This window comes from Budorcas taxicolor, chromosome 10 (genome assembly GCF_023091745.1).
Source record: "Budorcas taxicolor isolate Tak-1 chromosome 10, Takin1.1, whole genome shotgun sequence".
Lineage (NCBI taxonomy): Eukaryota > Metazoa > Chordata > Mammalia > Artiodactyla > Bovidae > Budorcas > Budorcas taxicolor.
In genome coordinates this window covers 83,258,479-83,279,254 of record NC_068919.1, presented here as the reverse complement: position 1 = coordinate 83,279,254, position 20,776 = coordinate 83,258,479, and the positions used below count along the sequence as shown (strand labels likewise).

The following is a 20,776-nucleotide window of genomic DNA, read 5'->3' as shown; positions in this document are numbered from 1 at the left end:
TACTTTTACCAGTTTATATATATATTCTATATTTTTTCCCTATATATACTTTAATCATATAAAAACAAAATTTTAAAGGGAGCATAATTATACAATATTAATCTTCTCTTGATAAAAATGTTTAATATCTTAGTAAACTTCAAAGATATAAAAAAAGCTAATTTATTGAATGCTTCATATGTGCTTAGTATTCTTCTAAATACTTTACATGTATTAACTATTTTAACCATCAGAATGATCCTAAGAGCTACATATTAGTAATCATATTTTATAAATGAGGAAATTGAGACACAAAGATGTTAAGTAATTTGCCTACTATTACACAGCCAGAAAGTAGCATATCCAAATTTAAAACCCCCCAAAACTGACCCTAGAACATGTGATCTTATCCTTCTGATTTGATTTGAAGAGGAATTATTCTTTTTTTTTTTTTTTGCTTAAAACAGTAAAAGCCAATTACTGTACACTGTAAATTATTGGTCATATGTGTGTATTTTCTAGTCATTCCCCACTCCCAAGAATTACCAATGAAAGTGAAAAATGGAGTGGAAAAGCGGGAATACAGTTGGGGAATAATTCTGTAGTTGTTGTATAGGCAACCTGCCCAAAGATTGTCAGCAAAAATATGAACAGGATGACTCTTAAGCAGTTTCTAGGGTACTTTGGTATGAGGTATAGAACCGTCTCAAGGTTTGATAAGAAGATATTTGACCACTTTGAAATAATGCTCTTTGAAATCATGATTTTGAAGCCAAAAACACATTTAAGGTGGATTTTTATATAATACACTGTGTTCTCATCACAAAGGACAAGCTGCATACAATAACTAAATTATGTTTGCTTTTCCCTTTAATTCCAAAGATAGACATTAGTCTAATGCATGCGTTCACAAATACGTGCTTAAGAGTCATTCAGATTGCTTACTGTAAATCCAGATACCTAGTTTCATCAGTAGATTCTTTTTCTATAAATTTGAAGTGGGGCTTATCTGCTGCACAAGGAAGTTCTTATGTAGGTAGTCAGGGAACCACACTTAGGAAAATATAGGATTTTCCAATATTCTATAACAAGTGATTCTATAACATTCTATAGCCCTGATAAGACACTGCAGCTTAAGAGCATAACCATGGTGTCATGGTTATAACACATAACACAGGTGTCATGGTATAATTGCCTCAAATTAGTCACAGAACCCTGCTAAAAAGTATGCGGAATATTCAGGAAATCAGTTAAAATAATAAACATAGATCTGATACTTAAAGTCTTGGGAAAACAGGATTACAAGTAAGTGTAACTTAGTGCCAATGAGAAAAAAAAATTAGAAGGCTCTACATGAGAATGCTAGGATTTCCCTAGTGGTCCAGTAGTTAAGACTTCATGCGTCCATTGCATGGGTTCAATCCCTGGTGAGGGAACTAAGATCTTACATGCTGTGCGGAGCAACCAATAATAATAGTAATAAAATGAAATTTTTAAAAATGCTAAGCCTGGTACTCAAAAACTGGTACAATTTTGGTTGATATTTCCTTTTCTTTGTGTTTTTAATATTTTCTAGATGTTTTACAATGTATTTTCATAATTTGAGAAATTTTTCAAAAGCAGTTACTTTTATGCTTCTGAGTAAGTATAGTATTGACTTTGATGGATAATTTTACAAGAGAAACTACTAGGTTTATGACAGAGAAATAGTTTTATGGTGTTACTTAGCTTCTCCTAAGAGACAGGAAATTTGTGTAAAGAATTCACCTTCTAATGCAGGGGACACGGGTGCGATCCCTGCTCGGGGAACTAAGAACCACGGGGCAACTAAGCCCGTGCACCCAAACTCGAGAAGCCTCTGTGCTGCAGCCAAGAGCCCGTGCCAGCAGCAAAGACCCGGCATGATCGAAACAAAAAACCATCCCCCCAAAAATGCAATACAGGATAGTTTAGGGTTACTCTATTAATGACCCTATAAACCAACAATCTTTTATATTTGGCCTTGCCAAAGGGAGAATCACAGGGAGAAGGAAGGGAGGGAGGAAGGGAAATGAAAACCAAGAAAATAAATAAATATTTTTAGTCTGTATATTTAGAAAAGGAAGGGAAACTTAACAGCAATACTAGAAAGGATGAAAAAAGAGAAGCACTTACTCGCAATTAGAAAGTGTGGACAAGGATGCATCCATCTTCTCTATAGGGGGAATCTGGGCATACAGCTTTATCTCTCTGGCTTCAGATGGCTTCTGGCTGGTTTTCTCTTCCTATAATAAAAGTTAATGTGGAAGAAAATAATCCCAGATTATAATGTGGAACTAAAAAGGCCAGATTTTCTCAAGGCTTTTCAATATTTATTTCAAAATAGCTATTAAAATTCAGTAATTCTGTACATTCTTGACAGTACACTTATTGACAACACTTACTTACTGAACCTGATAACTAGCTTTTATATGGCTGATTCAGATAATTCCCTGTCAGGTCTCAGCCAAGTGGAAAAGAGGAAAGAAAATAACTTTTATTTCTGTAGTTTTTAAAATCTTTTAAGAGTCTACCAATTAATAAACTAAAATAAAACACACACAAAAAAACATTTTCCTGGGAAGGAATCCTTGTCCCTAAACAAACTTAAGTATCAGATTTAGATCTATAAGATGAGCTATTTTTGTCATCTCATCTTTCTGTTCCTATATTCAATTTAGTCTGAGTTACAACTACCAAATACCAAGAATTTGGGAAGATATTCTCTTTATGACAAAGCTAAGGTAAAATTTATTTGTTCTACAATAATTTACTACTACATTCTATGTTACAGTTTAATTTCAGTACCTAATACAATTTAAATTTTAATTACCAGGATATGCTGCCTAATAATGTTTCCTAAGTACCTCAGTACTTAGTTCTCTCTCTCCAACAAAACAAGAAGATACTGCAGTTCAGGGACCATTTTTTGGCTTTCCTATGTTTTCTATTGTTGTTGTTTAGTCGCTAAGTTGTGTCTAACCCTTTGTGACCCCATGGACTGCAGCACTCCAGGCTTCCCTGTTCTTCACTATCTCCCGGAGCGTGCTCAAACTCATGTTTTCTATAACTAGTGTGATATAAGACACAAAAGAGGCTTTAAAAAAAATCAAATCATAACACATCAATAATAGAAAATATATAATCAGTTGAAAGACATCTAATACACATCCACTCGGTATTTTTTTGTGGGCCATAGGTTAGGAGATGGGAGACTGACATCTTTAATAAATGTTGTGTTAATGAGAGTAAGAATGAGCATGATATCTTCAAATAATCTTAAAGACTTATGGCCATAATATAATCTAGAAATAAAATGTACAAACCAAACCAAATAGCCAACTACTTGTTATTATAAACCAAGTGTCATTAACCACTTGTTAATATAAATATTATGTTATCCTAAAATCTGCTTCAAGGAAACTGTATTGAATACTAAGCCTACTCTATACTTTTTTAATGAAACAAAACAGATTTTTCACTAGCTAAACAGAAAAGGAATTTTTAAATTGCAATTAGGGTATAAAGAAACTTAAAAGCACTAAAACCAAGAATTCAAATATTTCATTATCCTAGCCACTTTGTCTGTTTTCCATAGACACCAAGTTTCTTGAAAGACTTTTTATTTAAAGCCCAGCTACAAAAGCAAAGATACATTATTATACAAAAAACTGATAATACAGTCAAATAAGCTATCATTGGGGATAGAAATTGAGGAGCCATCTCTATACTCTCTGGAAATTCTATCCATAATGCTGAAATACAACCATTCAAACTTTATAGAATTTTATATTCAAAATATTTAATGCATTTTACAATGCCATTTCCTAACATTACTATATGCTTTTAAAAAACATATCTTGTGTATTTTTCCAGATATAACTGATATACAGCACTGAATAAATTTAAGACATACAACATACTGATTTGACTTACATAATCATGAAATGATGACCACAGTAAGTTTACTGAACATCCATCATCTCAAGCAGATACAAAATAAAAGAAATAAAATTTTTTTCCTTGTGACGAAAACTCTTGGGACTTACTCTCTTAACTTTCGTATATAACATACAGCTGTGTTGTTGTTCTTCAGTTGCTAAGTTCTGTCCAACTCTTTGCCACCCCATGGACTACAGCTTGCCAGGCTTCCCTGTCCTTCACCATCTCCTGGAGTTTGCTCAAATTCATGTCCATTGAGTCAGTGATGCCATCCAACGATCTCATCCTGTGTCGCCTCTTCTCCTCTTGCCCTCAATCTTTCCCAGCATCAGGGTCTTTTCCAGTGAGTCAGCTCTTCACATCAGGTGGCCAAAGTATTGGAGCTTCAGCTTCAGCATCAGTCCTTCCAATGAATAGGAAGGTTGATTTCCTGTAGGACTGACTGGTTTGATCTCCTTGCGGTCCAAGGGATTCTCAAGCATCTTCTTCAGCACCACAATTCAAAAGCATCAATTCTTTGGTATTCAGCCTTCTTTATGGTCCAACTCTCACATCCATACATGACTACTGTAAAAACCATAGATTTGACTATATGGACCTTTGTTGGCAAAGTGATGTCTCCACTGTTTAATACTCTGTCTGGGTTTGTCATAGCTTCTCTTCCAAGGAGCAAGCGTCTTTTAATTTCAAGGTTACATTCACCATCTGAAGTGATTTTGGAGCCCAAGAAAATAAAATCTGTCACTGTTTCCACTTTCCCTCATCTATTTGCCATGACGCAATGGGACCGATATTAATTATTTAATCATTTTGTACACTGCATCTCTAGTATGTACTTATCTTGTAACTGGAAGCTTGTATCTATTGACTATCTTCATCCAATTTCCCCTACCCCTGCCCCTTGCCTCTGGTCACTGCAAATCTAGTGTCTTTTTCTACGAATTTATCTGTTTGTTGAAACATAATTGACTTACAGTGCTATGTTAGTTTCTGGTGTACAACAAAGTGATTCAATATTTCTATACAGTACAAAATTATCACTACTTTTTATAGATTTATTGAGATATAATTGACATATAACATTATTTATGTTTAAGGTATGCAATGTGATACTTTGATATATGTACATATTACAAGATGATTACCAGAATAAGGTTAACACATCCAGCACCTCATACAATAAATTTCGATGTGTTGAGAACATTTAGGATTACTCTCTTAGCAACTTTGGAGTATATAATACAGTATCATTAACTGTGCTATATACAGATTCCCAGAACTTATTGATCTTATAACTGGAAGCTTCTACCCTTTGACCAACTTTTCCTCATTTCCTCCATTCCGCAACTTTGGTAACCACCATTATAATCTGTTTCTATGAGTTGGCTTTTTTAGATTTCACATATAAGTGAGATCACAAATGAAAAAACCTCAAATTGTCTTTACCTATCTGACTACATCATTTAGCATAATGCACTCAAGGTCCTTCCATGTTGTCACAAATGGCAGGACTTTCTTCTTTTTATGGCTGAGTAATATTCCATTGTATACAAATACACATTTTCTTTGTCCATTCATCCACTGATAGCCATTTAGGTTGTTTTCATGTCTTGGCTGTTCTGAATAATGCTGCAATGAACCTGGGGATAATCACTCTTTGAGATAGTGATTTCACTTCCTTCAGATATACATCCAGAAGTGGGACTCCTGGATCTTATGGTAGTTCTACTTTTAATTTTTGAGGAATCTCCACAGTGTTTACATTAACCTCTCCACCATAACACTATACCAACTTACATTCCCATCGAAGTGCAAAAGGGTTCCCTTTTCTCCATTTCCTCACCAACACTTTTCTCTCATATTTTTGATGACAGCCATTTTAACAGGTATAAGGTGATATCTCTTTGCGGTTTTGATTTGCATTTCTCTGACGATCAGTCATGTTGAGTATCATTTTAGAATTTTTATTCGAGGTTTTTTCATTTGTCTATGCGTGATTTTCATTTGTTCACATTGACTGTCTCCGTTCTAACCTCCAAGAGATTAAAACCATCATTTATCTAAAACCTAGATCATCCACAGCACATATCACTCTATCACCTAAAAATGATATGTGGTTTAATAACGATAAAGTTGAAAAAGAACATGGAGATTCCAGCTATCACAGTAACAGACAAATTAGCCTTTCCAGATTTAAATTTTCCAATGGTCAGACTTTTTAACTGAAATTTTCATTGAGATATTTGAAGAGTCATGTGCAGTTATAAGAAATAATACAGAGAGAGCCTTTATACACTTTGCCCAGTTTCCCCTAATGGTAACAGTTTTCAAAATTATAGTATCACAACCAAGATATTGATATTGATACAATCCACTAACTTTAATCAGATTTTTCCAATTTTACTTATACTCATTTGTACATGTGAGTGTGAATATGTTTGCATGTGTGTATTGAGGTCTATATAATTTTATCACCTGTGTAGGCTCGTGTATCCACTAACACCATCAAGATAACTAAACACTTTCAATACCAAAAGATCCCTTGTATTGAATGGTCAGATTTAAATAACTGTCCAAAACTTATCCTAATATGGTTTCTGGAAGTAAGAACTCATAAACTCACCCATCTGGCTAGGGCTTCTTTGATTGTTGTTGCTTTCGCCTTAAAAAGAGAAGAAAAAACAAGGTTATCTTTATTGGTGTGATTTGTTGGCTCAATTTTCATGCAACAATCATTAGCCCTGGCATCTACCATTAAAAAGATTTCTTTTTTTGAGACTTTATATGAAAAGAGAATGTTTTAATTTCCTAAAATAAGAAATACTTAAATACCTCTCAGAGAAATTAAGGAAATCATGACGTACCATGTATTATCCTTTACTCTCACATGGTTTACAAAAAACAGTGCTGTCAACACTGATATTAAAATATATCTTATTTCATTATTCTAAGATTTATATCTTCCTTTACATTTTAATATCTTTGAAGTCTGGATACATCTTACAACCAGGAAAAATTTATAATTGCTGTAGCCAGGTACCACTGATGAAGATTCAGAAAAATATTAACCATCTTATTTAATATACATACCATATATATTCATTTTTATGTTTATCAAAGGATAACACATGATAAAAATCTATATGCCTAAATACGTTTAAAATAACTCTACCAATAAATACAAAATAAAATTTCTAAGTGATAGGAAATTATGTCACAGTTTAATTCCAACTTCTTATTTTTCTTATTTTTAATTTTTTAATTGGAAGATAATTGCTTTACAAGGTTGTGTTGGTTCCTGGTGTACAACAACATGAATCATTACTTCTCTTTCTTAGAAGAAGATAAAATAATGTTGCACCTTATAATCAATAGTATCTTAGACTCAATTTAATATGATATTAAAAACTTAAAAGCTAAGAAAAGGAAGAACATCCTTTGAATCTTTGCTGGAGATTATTTTATAAAAGAGAGAACCCTAAACAATAATAAAAGGAATTATGTCTCTGAAGTAAAGATGCACTAATAAATAACACAAGTTAAAAATAAACTATTAATTTAAGTAAAATAATAAAATTAAAGACAAAGAATGTAAAAATTGGAGGAATATAACACTTAAAAGGAAACTTATGCTTAAAATACATTAAGTTAAAAATAAGAGAACAGGGAACTATATTCAATATTCTGTGATAAACCATAATGGAAAATAATATGAAAAGGAATATATATATATATATATATATATATATATATATATATATAACTGAATCACTTTGCTGTTTAGCAGGAGTAAACACAACATTGCAAATCAACTATATTTGAATAAAATAAATTTTAAAAAATAAGAGAAAGCAAGAGATAGAAAAAAATAAATTAAGCATTCAAAATATTTGGAAAAGTACATCATGAAGGCAGAAGGAAACAGGAAGAAATCAATGAAAAACAGACTGAGAAGAAAAAAGACTAACAAAACTAAACACTGGTTCTTAAGTTTCTGGCAAGCCTGACTGAGCAAAACAGAGAGATATACAAATTAAAAATACAGAATAAATAAGGAGAGATGACACAGATACCACAGAGATTTTTAAAATAAAATATTATAATTTTGAAAACCCAAAGTATACATTTCTAGAAAAAAACAAAAATGCCAAAACTCACAAGAAGAATCAGAAAATATGAATAGATCAATAACTATTTGAAAATTAAAAAGATAATCAAAGAGATTTACCCACACCCTCCTCCCCTAAAGCCCCAAATCTAGATAAACTGCAAATAAGTTCTACCAACCTTTCAAGGAGCAGATATTCCTTGTTATGCAAGTTGTTTCAGAAACCAGGAAAAAAAAAGAAGGAAAGCTGCCAACTTTTTTATGAGACTAGAATAATCTTGATGCTATAACTAGATAAGGGGCCCTCTTTACTTCTCAAAACAGATTTGAAAAATCTTAGATGCACAATACTAGATTTCCAAAGCCAATGGTGTATAATGATCATGATCAAAAATGGCTTATGCCAGGGGCATATAGATTGTTTAACAACAGAAAAATCTATTACAAATGTAATCCATTTATTAATGGATTAAAAGTGGGAAATTACATTTACTGCAGTAAGTGCAGAAAGAGCATTTGATAAAGTTCTACCTCTGATATTAAAAGCTTTAACTAAGGGTTAAAGCAAAATTCCTTATTTGATAAAAGCTATATATCAAAACGGAGAAGGAAATGGCAACCCACTCCAGTATTTTTGCCTGGAGAATCCCATGGACAGAGGAGCCTAGCAGGCTATACAGTCCATAGGTCGTGGAGAGTCGGACACGACTGAAGCAACTTAGCATGCATGCATGCATATATCAAAAAGCTCTAACCAATACCAGCTTGAATAATAAATTCATTCATTTGAGCAAATATTCACTGATTACCTCCTATATACCAAGCATTCTTCCACTTGCTTCAGATATATCAATGAACAGAACAAAGATTCCTGCCTTACAGGAATCTACATCTATTGCTAGGAGACCGATGGTAACTGATATAATAAATAAATAGATAAGTCATATAGCATATTAGAAGGTGATAATTACTAAGGAAAAAGAAAAAGCTGAGCTCGGTAAAGAGTATCAGGATGTGTGTATATGTATATGGTGGATATTTATTTTAAATAAGGTGGTCAAGGTGAGCCAAATTGGGAAGGTAACAAAGCATCCTCAAACTCCTAGAAGACAATGTAGGCACAAAAGGTAAAAGAAATAAAAACAAAAATAAACAAATGGGACCTAATGAAACTCAAAAGTTTTGCACAGCAAAACCACCATAAACAAAACAACCTGTGGGTTGGAAGAAATTATTTGTAAATGATGTGATTGATGAAGGGCTTAATTTCCAAAGTATACAAACAGCTCATATAAGTCAGTAACAACAACAACAACAACAAAATTCAAGGACTTCCCTGGTGGTCCAGCAGTTAAAACTCCATGCTTCCACTACAGGGGGCATAGGTTCAATTCCTAGTTGGGAAACAGGATCCCACACGCTGCATGGTATGGTAAAAAACAAACAAACAACCCACTGAAAAAATGAGCAGAAAACCTAAACAGACATTTCTCCAAAGAAGACATATAGATGGCCAATAGGCACGTGAAGGATTTTCAACATCACTAATTATTAGAGAAATGCAAATCAAAACTACAAAGAGCTATCACCTCACATGGGTCAGAACAGCCATCATTGAAAAGTCTATACTGATTTACTTTACTGTCACCTGAAACTAACACAACACTGTAAATCAGCTATGTTGTTGTTGTTGACATTGTTACTCAGTTGCTAAGTTGTGCCTGACTCTTTGTGACCCTAGACTGCAGCATACTTGGCTCCTTTGTCATCCACTATCTCTTGAAGCCTGTTTTGCCTTCAATCTTTCCCAGCATTAGGGTCTTTTCCAATGAGGTGGCTCTTCATATTAGGTGGCCAGAGTATTGGAGCTTCAGCAACAGTCCTTCCAATGAATATTCAGGGTTGATTTCCTTTAGGATTGACTGATTTGATGTCCTCAAAGTGCAAGGGACTCTTAAGAGTCTTCCTCCAGCACCATAATTTCAAAACCATCAACAATACTTCAACAAAAAAAATTTTTTAATTTAAGTCCACAAATAATAAATGTTGGCAAGGGTGTGGAGAAAAGAGAACACTCCTGCCCTTTTGGTGGGACTGTAAATTGGTGCAGCCAATACAGAAAATGGAATGGAAGTTCCTTAAAAAAACAAGAAAGTGAACTACTATATGATCCAGCAGCCCTACTCCTGGGCATGTATCTGGAGAAAACCATAGTTTGAAAAGATATATGCATTCCAGTGTTCACTGAAGCACTATTCTACAATAGCCAAGACATGGCTAAATGTTCACTGACAGATGAATGGATAAAGATGTGGTATATACATATGTACAATGGAATACAACTCAGCCATGAAAGAATGAAATAATGCCACTTGCAGCAATATGGATGGACCCAGAGATTATCATACTGAGTGAAGTAAGCCAGACAGAGAAAGACAAATATCATATGATATCACTTATATGTGGAACCTAAAAAAAAATTTACAAACTAACTTATTTACAAAACAAAGGTAGACTCACGACATAGAAAACAAACTTACGGTTACCAAAGGGAAAAAATGGAGGAGAGATAAGTTAGGAATTTAGGAGCAACATATACATACTATTTATAAAATAGATACACAACAAGGTCCCTGTTTAGGACAGGGAACTATATTCAATGTCTTGAAATAAACTATAATGGAAAAGAATATGAAAAAGAATATATACATATATAAACACGTGTAACTGAATCACTTTGCTATATATCAGAAAACAACACAACATTGTAAATCAACTATACTTCAATAGAAAAGAAAAAAGTATTCTCTTTAAGATCCCAGACACATCAAGGATGCCTATCTCCTATCATTGCTACTATTTAACATGGTACAAAAGATCTTTATCAACATTACACTAAAAAATAAAACTATGTGTAGATGATCATCTGTGTAGAAAATGCAATAGAATAAACTAATAAATACTAGAATACAGCAAATGCAGGACACTGTTGACAAGTTAGAAAAATTGAGAGATATTTTCAAAATAAAACCAACAAAAGACTAATATCTAGAATATACAAGGAACTCCGGAAATTTAAAAAACAAATTAAAAAAAGGGAAAAGTTGGCAAAAAATATATACAGAAAATTTACAGAAACTGAAATCCAGATGATGACTAACTGTGAGATATTTGAACTCACTAAAAATCAGAGAAATGCAGTAAAACAATGGGATACTAAAATACATCCTCATATAGGCAAAAGTCAGAAAATTGGTGAGAATGTAGAGAAATAGAAACTTTCATGCATCACTGAAGGAAGTAAGAAACAGTATAGCTGTTCTGGAACCCAATCTGACAATGCCTAGGGAAATTAAGTATGCAGAGACCCTATGATCCCACAATCTCACTCCTGGGTATATTTTCCTGGGAAATCCTTGTTGTTGCTTTAGTCATTAAGTCATGTCCGACTCTTTACAACCTCATGGACTGTAGCCTGCCAGGCTCCTCTGTCCCTGGGATTTCCCAGGCAAGAATACTGGAGTGGATTGCCATTTCCTTCTCCAGGGGATCTTCCCAACCCAAGGATCAAACCCATGTCTCCTGCTTTGGCCAGCGGATTCTGTACCACTGAGTCACTAAAGAAAAGTGAAAGTGAAGTTGCTCAGTTGTGTCTGACTCTTTGCAACCCCATGGACTGTAGCCCACCAGGCTCCTCCGTCTATGGGATTCTCCAGGCAAGAATACTGGAGTGGGTTGCCATTTCCTTCTCCAGGGAATCTTCTTGACCTAGGGATCGAACCTAGGTCTCCCGCATTGCAGGCAGACGCTTTAACCTCTGAGCCACCAGGGAAGCCCACAGAGAAATCCATGGATGGATCCAAAAAAAAGACACTTATAGGAACACTTTCAAGTTGGAAGCAATCAAGTTATCCATAAATTGGTCTATAAAATGACTAGTTCCCATATAGGTAACAGGAGTTAAAACCTGAAATATCTAAATAACCAGTGGACATTATTAATGGGTAAAGCTGGCCATGCAAAGAGGATAACCACTATTTGGTTCTAGAAAACCACTGGCAGGTAGGACTTGGGACCAGGGTTAACCTAATATCACATTTCTTCAAATATGAAAACTCTTGTTAATTGAAAGTAACACCCTTACTTTATATACCATCAGGAAAGAAAATATGCTGCCAATTATATCACACCATCATATTTCAGTAATACAAAAATATGAAAAAAGATGTGTCTGATAGTAAAATATGGTATTTCGGATTTTTCAGAGAAGCCAAAAATCTGCATTTTGGTGTAAAATATGATCATTTTTAAGACACTAGAAGCTAATTTTCTTAAATAAAAAACTATGTGGGACAGTATTTCTAGAGGGCCCCAAAACTACAAGCTTGCAGCTTCAGCGAGCTTCACTTAAGTACGAATTCCGATTCTCTATTTGAAGATTTTCAATAATTCTTACGGTTCCTACTTTCAGAATTATTTAGGACCAGTTATTTCTTCACCTGACTATAAATCTATGTTCCAGAATTTTTAAACTTTCCTTTTTTTTTTTTCAGCTAAATGCTTGTGGAATATAGTAAGAAATGTAGAAGGGAAACTACTTTTAAGAGTAGAATTTAACCTGGTGGCTGAGGGCAGGCATGTTTTCCTCATCATTTGAATTTCCAGGGTTCAATTTCTGCTCACTTCAATAGCAGAAAATTAAACTTATTCTTTATAAATATTTCGCATTGGAAAAGACCCTGTTGCTGGGAAAGATTGAAGACAAAAGGAAAAATAGATGGCAGAGGGTAAGACAGAGAGCCTCATGGACTCAATGGACATGAGTTTGAGCAAACTCTGGAGAAAGTGAAGGACAGGGAAATCTGTCCTGCTGCAATCCATGGGACTGCAAAAAGTAGGACACGATTTAGCAACTGAACAACAATAAATATTTCCATTAGGCAGGACAATCACATACCTTGCTAAATAGCTTTGGTTGGGTCTTTAGCCAACCAACAACTTAAACTACTAGTTGAATCTACCAAGTGAGCAAGACAGTGCTCACTTTAAGTAGGAAATGAACATCACTAGGTAAAATCATTACTTCATAAAGAGATTTGATTGGATAGACCACCGACAGATTTCAAGCCTAAAACAGCAATATTTCTCAAAGTGTCAGGAGGAGCTCTCTAATTTTAGAGTCACTTGAAATGCACATTTCTGAAAAACCCCACTTATGTTAAAAATTCATAATCAGCACTTCACTTTAGTCCAAAATCATACTTATGCATACTTATATTTGAAAAACACTATCCTAATATGTTCTATCAGAGAGGGTTTTACAATGTTTACTAACAACTGAACTGAGAATCGTTCAGAGTGGAACATGGTGACATCACAGGTTTATAAACATTGCAGCAACCAGTGTTACACACAATCTCTCCTAACCAACCCCACCCTCCATCTCGCTTGGGGGTGGGAGGGTAAATTGCTTATATTAAAAAGATATCCTTATTCACACTCTCCCTTCCATCACTTGTCCCACTCTAATCCGCTCTTTTTCGAGAATTTTCTGCTCTTTGCCCTGCCTTTTCTCTGCCCGGGCCGCCCTCACCCCCAGACAACCCAATGGCTGGGCTTCTCTTTCGCCCCAGGCCTCTGAATCCACCGAGCAGGCATCCGCTACTTGCTCCCTTCCGGTGTTCGAGGATGTCCCCCACCCTCAACCCTCCACAGTTACCCTTTCCCACTTCCAATCTACTTGCAGCTTTGGCTGCGAGGCCTAGAGGGTACTTACCATTCCGGCGGTTGCTACTGTCACTGCTCTGGTTGCTAGGGTCCGCCGGGGTCAGTGCGCACGCGCACTTCTCGGAGCTCGCGTCGGATTCCCTACACCGGCAGCCGTCTTTTCTCTCCGCCCTCACGGTGGCGCGAGCGGGGCATTGTGGGACCGTGCGAGCGTTCGCCCCGGTCGTCTCGTTCTGCGGCACTCGCTTCCCAGGGACTGCGTCGTAGCTGAGAGTGATTTAGGGAGCTCAGGAGCTTAACCTCGTAGAGAGGTGGGGGAGATATCTTTTTCTCTTGTGAAAGCAGTTTCAGGCTAATCTGGAGTGACATAGGTGCTTAGAGTTTAAAGCTTTTAAACCTCCCTGTAACAGTTCCCTCCACTCCCCAGCCCAACCCCACCCCACCCCACCCCTCTCAGGGTTGTCTCGGAGCACAGGCTTTGGGTGCCCTGCTTTGTGCGTTGAACTTTCACTGGCCATCCCTTTTCCGTATTGTAATGTACATATTTCAATGCTGTTGTCTCAAATCATCCCACCCTTGCCTTCTCCCACTGAGTCCAAAAGCCTGTTCTTTACATCTGTGTCTCCTTTGCTGCCTTGCATGTAGGATTGCCAGTACCGTCTTTCTAAATTCCATATATATATATATGTTAATATGCAGTGTTTTTCTCTGACTTCACTTTATATAATAGATTCTAGTTTCACCCACCTCATTAGGACTGACTCAAATGCATTCCTTTCTATAGCTGAGTAATATTCCATTGTGTATGTGTACCACAACTTCTTTATCCATTCATCTGCTGATGGACATCTAGGTTGCTTCCATATTGCTATTGTAAATAGTGCTGAAATGAACATTAAGGGTACATGTATTTCTCTTATTCTGTGGGATTGCTGGGTCACATGGCAATTCTATTCCCAGTGTTTTAAGGAATCTCCACACTGTTCGCCATAGTGGCTGTACCAGTTTGCATTCCCAGCAACAGTATAAGAGGGTTCCCTTTTCTCCACACCCTCTCCAGCATTTATTGTTTGTAGGCTTTTTGATTATTGCCATACTGTCTGGAGTGAGATGATACCTCATTGTGGTTTTGATAAAACAACCTCAGATATGCAGATGACACCACCCTTATGGCAGAAAGTGAAGAGGAACTAAAAAGCCTCTTCATGAAAGTGAAACTGGAGAGTGAAAAAGTTGGCTTAAAGCTCAACATTCAGAAAACGAAGATCATGGCATCTGGTCCCATCACTTCATAGGAAATAGATGGGGGAAACAGTAGAAACAGTGTCAGACTTTATTTTGGGGGGCTCCAAAATCACTGCAGATGGTGATTGCAGCCATGGAATTAAAAGACGCTTACTCCTTGGAAGAAAAGTTATGAGCAACCTAGATAGCATATTCAAAAGCAGAGACATTACTTTGCCGACTAAGGTCCGTCTAGTCAAGGCTATGGTTTTTCCTGTGGTCATGTATGGATGTGAGAGTTGGACTGTGAAGAAGGCTGAGTGCCGAAGAATTGATGCGTTTGAACTGTGGTGTTGGAGAAGACTCTTGAGGGTCCCTTGGACTGCAAGGAGATCCAACCAGTCCATTCTGAAGGAGATCAACCCTGGGATTTCTTTGGAAGGAATGATGCTAAAGCTGAAGCTCCAGTACTTTGGCCACCTCATGCGTAGAGTTGACTCATTGGAAAAGACCCTGATGCTGGGAGGGATTGGGGGCAGGAGGAGAAGGGGATGACAGAGGATGAGATGGCTGGATGGCATCATTGACTCGATGGACGTGAGTCTGAGTGCACTCCGGGAGTTGGTGATGAACAGGGAGGCCTGGCGTGCTGCAATTCATGGGGTTGCAAAGAGTCGGACATGATTGAGTGACTGAACTGAACTGAATAATGAGTGATATTGAGCATCTTTCCATGTGTTTATTAGCCGTCTGTATGTCTTTGGAGAAATGTCTGTTTAGGTCTTTTGCTGTTTTCGATAGGGCTGTTCATTTTTCTGGTATTGAGCTGCTTATATATTTTGGAGCTTAATTCGTTGTCAGTTGTTTCATTTACTGTTAGTTTCTCCCATTCTGAGGGCTGTTTTCACCTTGCTTATGGTTTCCTTCATTGTGCAAAAGCTTTTAAGTTTAATTAGGTCCCATTTGTTTTTGTTTTTATTTCCATTACTCTAGGAGGTGGGTCATAGAGGGGCTTGCTGTGATTTATGTCAGAGTTTTCTGCCAGACAACAAGCTACTTTAAAGCTGCATATGTACAATGGTTTTATATTCCAACCCCTCCCCCATCCATAAGGAAATCACTAGGAAATGGGAAAAAATTATGAAAACTAGCACTAAAGAAATAGAAATGATTTGGTTTGAAGTCTTAAGTCCTGGTAAATCTTTAAAAAGTTTCTGCAGGTTTTGAGTTATAAAAGTATAATACTTCATTAAAAAAAAAAAGACATTAAGCTTTAAAAGGCCCTTTGACTTCTCAATAAACTTAAGATTCAGTCAAAATAACTGACCAAAATCTGTAATTAAACTAGGTTTAAATTACTTAAAAGTTCTAATGAAGGTGTAATATAAAGTGAACAGTATGGGTGGAAAGGTAGTAAAATATCAAATTAATATCCTCCTAATGTTGGCCTGCTATTTCTCTTTCAACACCCCTACTAGAGATTATGTTATTCAATCACCACTTTAAGAGAATTTCCCAGCCAATTGCTTCCTACTATTTTTCTGATATATACTTCTGTGTATTGGAATACAATTAAAAGTGCCAAATAAATCCATATAAGTACAGAAGAAGAAACAAGAACATTAGGATACAAACCAAACTAAAAGGCCTAAGAATACCAGTGCCAGAGACCATTGCTAAATTCTCAAATCTAGAAACAAGTTGTAGACTGTACATATTAAGGTAGTGCTATTACAAGGTGGTTTTCTCAACATTCAGATATCTCAGCATATCTTGATCTGCTCTGTTTGAAATCAGATAAATCTCAACCTTCTAGATTCAAGATTAGGTCCAGAAAGACTAAAGCAAACCATGAAAAAGACATAACTACAGACCCTCAAATCATTCTGGCAATGGAATTTTCCAGCCACAGACTTCAAAATTCTAATGTGATTATCACATTAAATAAAACTGAAAATTTTGTTTATTTCAATTCATTAATTCCCATTATGGAAATCTGTGAGGACTTTATAGGCTATTTCCAAAAAATCCTACCCTCTCTCATCCCCTAGCTATGAAAATGTTAAATCTCTCATTTAAATGATTCTTAGTTGTTCCTGAGGATCCTGAGGGTGAGAGGAGGGGATATGCCATACTGGGCTCTTAAAAACTCAGTTATTTCACTCACTGATTCACTCACCCAGCCTGTGTTTATAAAGGTCAGAGTTAGAGCTCAAAGAATTTGACTGCACCCTGATTTTAACATCAGCTAACTGTCTGATTTGATTAAAACACTTTAGGCCTTGGTTCCTCACTTATATAAATAAGCTGTTCTTTGACCTACGAAATGAATAACACAACAGTTTATGTCAGAAACAACAAAAAGGTCATCTTTACCTTAACATGAAGGCAGTATGAAAGCGTGAACAATATACTATGACCTCAGTCACTTTGGGTCTTGAACAGATACCACTGTCAGACAATATTTGTATCCACTACTCTCACCATTTTAACAAGAAATGATAATGAAAAAAGTTAAATTTACACAAAGCGCCGGCTAGCAGAGATAGACAGACAAGCATTTAATGCTAGAAACTAAAGCAATTTTAGGTTTGGTAAGAACAAACTGAAAGAGGAGCGTGAAAAAGTTGGCTTAAAGCTCAACATTCAGAAAACGAAGATCATGGCATCTGGGCCCATCTCTTCATGGCAAATAGATGGGGAAACAGTGGAAACAGTGTCAGACTTTATTTTGGGGGGCTCCAAAATTACTGCAGATGGTGACTGCAGCCATGAAATTAAAAGATGCTTACTCCTTGGAAGGAAAGTTATGAACAACCTAGGTAGTATATTGAAAAGCAGAGACATTACTTTGCCAACAAAGGTCCGTCTAGTCAAGGCTATGGTTTTTGCAGTGGTCATGTATGGATGTGAGAGTTGGACTGTGAAGAAAGCTGAGCACTGAAGAATTAATGCTTTTGAACTGTGGTGTTGGAGAAGACTCTTGAAAGTCCCTTGGACTGCAAGGAGACCCAACCAGTCCATCCTAAAGGAGATCAGTCCTGGGTGTTCATTGGAAGGACTGATGCTAAAGCCGAAACTCCAATACTTTGGCCACCTCATGCGAAGAGTTGACTCACTGGAAAAGACCCTGATGCTGGGAAGGATTGGGGGCAGGAGGAGAAGGGGACGACAGAGGATGAGATGGCTGGATGGCATCACCGACTCGATGGACATGAGTTTGAGTGAACTCTGGGAGTTGGTGATGGACAGGGAGGCCTGGCGTGCTGTGATTCATGGGGTCGCAAAGAGTCGGACACGACTGAGCGACTGAACTGAACCAAAGAACAAACCTGCAAGATGTATGCTCACAAGGAATAACTTCTGCCTCGCTAGAAGTTAGGAAGATGGGCACCTGGCAGAAATACCCAAGCAAATTAAATTTAAATCTCAACCACGGTTTAGAGGAATGAATGTCCCATCTGATATCTAGGAGGCAAAACAAAGGAAATAAGGCACTCGCGTTATTTTCAGACGACAAATTAGGTAGCAAAGCAAGCTAGTTTCGAAGTCCACTGCAAGGCCCTGTGCGTAAAAAGCTGTACACACCAGAGGGCAGCAGGAAGCCGCGTAGGTGGCCGGCCACCCCCACCCCCGAGGGCCACGCGGCTGCGGCTGGAGAACCGGTGCTATTCGCTGGAAGAGGCGAGCGCCAGGGCCACCTGCACTGCCAGCCACCACGGCACGGGGTGGACTGTCGCCTCCACAGGGAGGAGAGTTTTCATTCACTGCCCTGGGCATCCTTGGGGAGGCAGGGATCCTTCAAGCCGGTCAGCGTGAGGCTCCACAGAAGACCCCTGGGTTGCAGGCCCTGTGAAGTCGCCGCCCAGAGCTTGGAGCTTGGTCTCTATCCGAGCCCAACACACCTCCTCTCCCTCGGCCGTCTGCTTTATAGTGGGCAGGCGATAGGACGAGGCACCCTCGGTCACTGACCCCCCAAAAAGCCCCCTTCCTGGAGCCTAAGCCTTCCCCTTTAACACCCAGAAACTCATTGGTGAGCCCAGTCTTAGGCGTCGCAGCCTTTTGAAAGGAAGGGGATTACGTGGACATAGACCTCCGAAGCTGGACGGGGTCTCGGGGGTGCAGCCAGCCACTGGGTGCCGAGATCTTCGGGACTTTGACCGCAGCGAAGCGTAAGTGGCTTGGTGCCGGGGAAGCCTGGCCCAGTAGGCGGGGCGGGGCGGGGCTGGGAGGGCCCGTGGCCTGATGGCGTGCAGCTGGTAGGGACGGGGCCCGGAGAGGGGCGGGGCCCGGGAGGGGGCGGGGCCCGGGGAGGGGGCGGGGCCCGGAGGGGCAGAAGCCGGCAGGTGGGCCAGAGGACCTGGGTTGGTTCCTGGGGCTCCGTTCAGCAAAGGGACGCAGGAAGGGGTGACTTAGGAGGGCCCGGGGTCAGCTGAGCTTTTGGAGATCCCAAAGTGGATCCCTACCCTTCGAAGTATCGAGAATAGGAAGTTAATGATTGCTGACAGAAAATGCCGCCTCTAAAAATCCCTTTCTGGCAGTCGGGGACACTGTTTCCTAAACCTAGTTAAAGGAGGCTACACGTACTAGTGGAGAAGGAAATGGCAACCCACTCCAGTATTCTTGCCTGGAGAATCCCATGGACAGAAGAGCCTCGGCAGGCTACAGTCCATGAGGTCGCAAGAGTCGGACACGATTTAGCGACTAAACCACCACATGTACTAGGCTCCGCCAAATTCCTTCTCTTGCTTGAAATTATTTTTCCAAGATTAAGCAAGATTTAAAAGAAAAGAAGGAAAGAAAAAAAGACTCCTGAAGTTAGATTTAAACGTTTCAGATGAGGTAGAGTACAGAGGTATACGCTGTGGAAATGATCAATACTGTCCTGTGGCCTGGCATAATTATTTAAACGTATATTTTTATATGCAGGGGGAAAAACTTACATTATATGACATTTGTGGGTTGTTTTTTTTTTTTAAGAAAAAGGCATTGAAAGCATAAAATATAACCATATTTCTTCATTCATACAAATATTTGTATATATATCTATATAACATGGTTCTGGAAGGCTACACTTCAAGTTTGTAACAGTAAGTACCTCTGGGAGAAGGGATCTCTAGTCTTTCCCATTCTGTTGTTTTTCTCTATTTCTTCGCATTGATCACTGAGGAAGGCTTTCTTAGCGCTCCTTGCTATTCTTTGGAACTATGCATTCAAATGGGTATATCTTTCCTTTTCTCTTCGCTTCTTTTCTTTTCACAGCCTCCTCAGACAGCCATTTTGCTTTTTTGCATTTCTCTTTCTCGGAGATGGTCTTGATCCCTATCTCCTTTACAGTGTCACGAACCTCCGTCCATAGTTCATCAGGCACTCTGTCTATCAGATCTAGTCCCTTAAACTAACCCAAGTAAAAGCATTCTATTAAATTGCTGTGTCACAAAAGATGTGTGGATGTGTAATCTTGAATTCTTTTTGGAACAACCTCATTTTCAAATATGCGTCTTATCCCACTTATCCAATAAATAAGATAGTAATTATGTATTCTGATTCATGGATGGAAAATATTTGCCACTGAGGCACACAGTTACTGGATCAACAATCCTGTCTTTTTGAAAAGTACTTGTTTAAAGTCTGTCTTTGGACAACATATAGCTGACTCCCAGTTTTAGAAAACAACTCAAGTAATTTTGACTTCTGCTCCCCACATTCATCATTAAAGTGACATGAATGATGGATTTTATGCACCTCAGCATGTACCACCTGAAGAAAGAGAATGCC

The 20,776-nt window shown here is 37.8% G+C and overlaps 1 protein-coding gene across 1 annotated transcript in view; it reads right to left on the bottom strand.

Annotated features, from left to right (window-relative positions):
• Nucleotides 1–13,490, bottom strand: part of DNAL1 (dynein axonemal light chain 1) — a 33,132-nt gene extending 19,642 nt beyond the window's left edge. The window contains exons 1-3 of the mRNA XM_052647386.1: nucleotides 13,479–13,490; nucleotides 6,563–6,601; nucleotides 2,134–2,243 (exon numbers count right to left, since the gene is read on the bottom strand). Coding sequence (XP_052503346.1) covers nucleotides 2,134–2,243; nucleotides 6,563–6,601; nucleotides 13,479–13,490 — 161 coding nt within the window. The remainder of the gene's footprint in view (nucleotides 1–2,133; nucleotides 2,244–6,562; nucleotides 6,602–13,478) is intronic.
• Nucleotides 13,491–20,776: the final 7,286 nt, after the last annotated feature.